Raw genomic sequence first — 2,955 nt, forward strand, 5'->3', positions numbered from 1 at the left:
ACCGCTGTGGCAGGTTTGGAGCCTCCCTGCTCAAACCGTGGTTTAACCAAAGCAGGGGAAGGGAATAGAGAAGGGGCTGGAGGCTGAGCGGCCCAGGCGAGGGCCCTCAGGTCTATCTAGCTATTCCCATTTGCAAGACATCCGGTGGCAGGGGGGTGCAGGATCTGCCAAGCACCCCAAAATGGGAGTGAGCCTGGGCAACAGATGTTTACCGGTGGCTCCACGTTCCCGACAGTCTCTCCCAGGTGCAGCTTGGGCACCCCCGTGCCAGGAAGGGGGTCCGAGGGAGTGGGGCCTCCCCTCATTATCTGATGGAAGCGTCACTGGGGGGGTCGCGGTCGGACTCCTCGCTCTCCTCATTCGGGGCTGACTCGCTGTTGGAGGCTGGGGTGAAGGCAGGAGACTTTCTGCAGAGAAGAGTAAAGGACAGCGGTCACAGCATCACCCAGGGGGAGGGAAAGGACCCAGTTTGGTGTGGGTAGGGGGCACCAGAGCAAGGAGGAGAGAAGCTGAAGTGCCCCTCTCACTCCCCTGGGGCATGCGTGGGTCTGTGGGAATCCCTGGCTACTGGGGAGGGTGTCCCAGAGGACACTGACCGAGAAGCCCAGAGCAGGATGCAGGGCTGGGGGAGATGCTGGAGGGGCCTGCCCAGAGCAGGACCTGCCAAGGCATGTGAGGCTAGGGGTCAGCGAAAACCCACCACAGAGGTCCCCAGCCTGGAGCCACCCTGGCTCCACACGCCTCTGGGGACCTACATGATGTCCCTGCACAATGGTGGCTCCTCTCTCCATCAGGGGTGTCTGGCTTCACCCGTCAAAACTGACTCCTGCGTGCAGCCCACCTTCTGCAGAAGTGGCACCACCACCTGTGTGCAGGCTGGTCTCCAGGAGTCCAACAGCCTCTGGGAACTGCCCTCTCCCCATGCCACACCAGGGCAGGGCAGGAGCACTACTCCGTGCCTCAATTCCCACTCGCCACCACCCTGGTTCCAGTTCTTGCCCAGAGCACAGGTATCCCAGCTCTCCCGCTGAAGCTCACCTGTCCCCAGACTGGGTGATGAGCCGCCGGCAAGTCTCCATCTGCACGTCCAAGCCTCGCTTCATGCTGCACATTTCCATCCCATGCCACACCAGGGCAGGGCAGGAGCACTACTCCGTGCCTCAATTCCCACTCGCCACCACCCTGGTTCCAGTTCTTGCCCAGAGCACAGGTATCCCAGCTCTCCCGCTGAAGCTCACCTGTCCCCAGACTGGGTGATGAGCCGCCGGCAAGTCTCCATCTGCACGTCCAAGCCTCGCTTCATGCTGCACATTTCCATGTACTCGTGCAGGTGCCGGTTCATGTCGTTCTTGGCTGTGGCCAGCTCCAGCTGCACAAGGGAAACGGTGCAGAGATGAGCCTGGGGCACGGTGCGGTGCAGGGCAGGGGGCACGGCCAGACCCGAGGCTGCTGCCCCCCATTACCAACCACTTGCTCCAGCACGGTGTCTCCCTCCCCTGGGGACCCAGTCCCCACATTTCACCCCCTTTTGTGCCATGTTCTCCCCACTTCCCCCTCCTCTCACCTCTATTTGGTCGATGGTTTCCTGGTACTCCTTTTCACGGCTCTTGAACAGCGACTCTGTGTCCTTGATCACCTTCTCCAGGCTGTCGTCCTGCTGTTGGGGAGAGCAGATGCCATGTTTAGAGGCAGGGAGGCGTTCAACATGAGGAACCAAAGGCAAGAGAGAGAGAAATCAGAGAAAGAACTGGCAGCACTGGGAAAAGAGGAAGAAATATAAGTGATGCAGTATAAATCAGGCACGAGTCAGTCCTGCCAACACTGGGTAGAGAGACCCAGGACTCGCCACGCTGGGCAGCGAGCATACGTCAGCCCAGACCAAGCCCAGCAACGCACAGGTTTGGAGGGCACAGACCATCCCCACGCACAACACATCCCCAGGGGACTGCCAGGGGCCAAAGATGTGGGATGGCGAGGGCTTTAGCCAGACATTGAGGCCTCTGTTTGGGCAGTGCTGCTGCACAGTGGGCAGGCGGACTGGAGAGCCCAAGCAAGGGACCACTAGAGACCAGACCAGCCAGAGGAGGTCTCCTCTTCTGGGAGGGCTGTGGCTCTCCTGACACATGTGGACCATGCCCTCAGCACATCTTTCAGGCTACAGGTCCCCGGTCTGTCTAACAAGGAGACCTTCACAAGGATGTGGTAACATATTCACGTAGAAAAGATAGGGTGTAGAGGGGAAGCGACTGTACAGGCCTGCAAGGGATGGAGGGGCTGAAGTCTGGTCTTTGAGGGAGCATCTTCCCAGGCTCAGGCAGGACCGAGTGTCTCAACCCAGGGCTGGATCCCCGAGGGGACCTGACACCACCGTTACCTCCCCCTGCACCTCTGCGGCCGCAATGGCGTATCCAGAGAAGTCCTCCCAGAGGAGCAGCGTTTCTTCCGTCTCCTCCCACGTGAGGCTGTCACAGTCATCCTCAAAGTCATATTCCCTCCTGGGGGCAAGGGAACAGCATGTCAGCACCCAGCCAGAAAACCCCAGTAGGCAGGGCAGGCAGGGGGCCATGTTGGTGCTGAAAGCCTTGCCCCCGCTCACAGGCAAGGCTGCAGCTCTTGGAGGTCTGGCCAGGATGAGCTCAAGTGTGCCCAAACCCAACAGCTGATGGGGAAGGGGCTGGCTTTGTGGTCAGGAGCCCCAGCAAATTCAGACAGGGACTCCCAAAAGGTGGGAAGAGGGGCAAGAGGAGGGGAGCTAGACCAGCTCCCATCCACAGCACAGGTGGGCTCAGGTCTCCTGGGGGGTCATTCCCACTGCACCGCAGAGCACAGGGTGTACGTACCCCACGGCAGCACCTCCCATCTCACCCTCCCTGGGGAAGGGGAACCGCAGCCCACCCCGGCCCTCCCCATCCCAGCCGCTGGCAGGGAGCCTGGTGACAGCGTCTTGCTCGATGT

At 60.7% G+C, this 2,955-nt stretch overlaps 1 protein-coding gene across 1 annotated transcript in view; it reads right to left on the reverse strand.

Annotated features, from left to right (window-relative positions):
- Positions 1-304: 304 nt before the first annotated feature.
- The window catches only part of IFFO1 (intermediate filament family orphan 1), a gene marked incomplete at its 5' end in the record, with an annotated part of 4,384 nt that continues 1,733 nt past the window's right edge, over positions 305-2,955 (reverse strand). Inside the window, 4 exons of the mRNA XM_009698845.1 lie at positions 305-407; positions 1,239-1,369; positions 1,565-1,654; positions 2,369-2,495. Of these exons, the coding sequence (XP_009697147.1) occupies positions 305-407; positions 1,239-1,369; positions 1,565-1,654; positions 2,369-2,495 (451 nt within the window). The remainder of the gene's footprint in view (positions 408-1,238; positions 1,370-1,564; positions 1,655-2,368; positions 2,496-2,955) is intronic.

The sequence above is a fragment of the Cariama cristata genome, unplaced genomic scaffold, assembly GCF_000690535.1.
Source record: "Cariama cristata isolate BGI_N322 unplaced genomic scaffold, ASM69053v1 scaffold37264, whole genome shotgun sequence".
Classification (NCBI taxonomy): domain Eukaryota; kingdom Metazoa; phylum Chordata; class Aves; order Cariamiformes; family Cariamidae; genus Cariama; species Cariama cristata.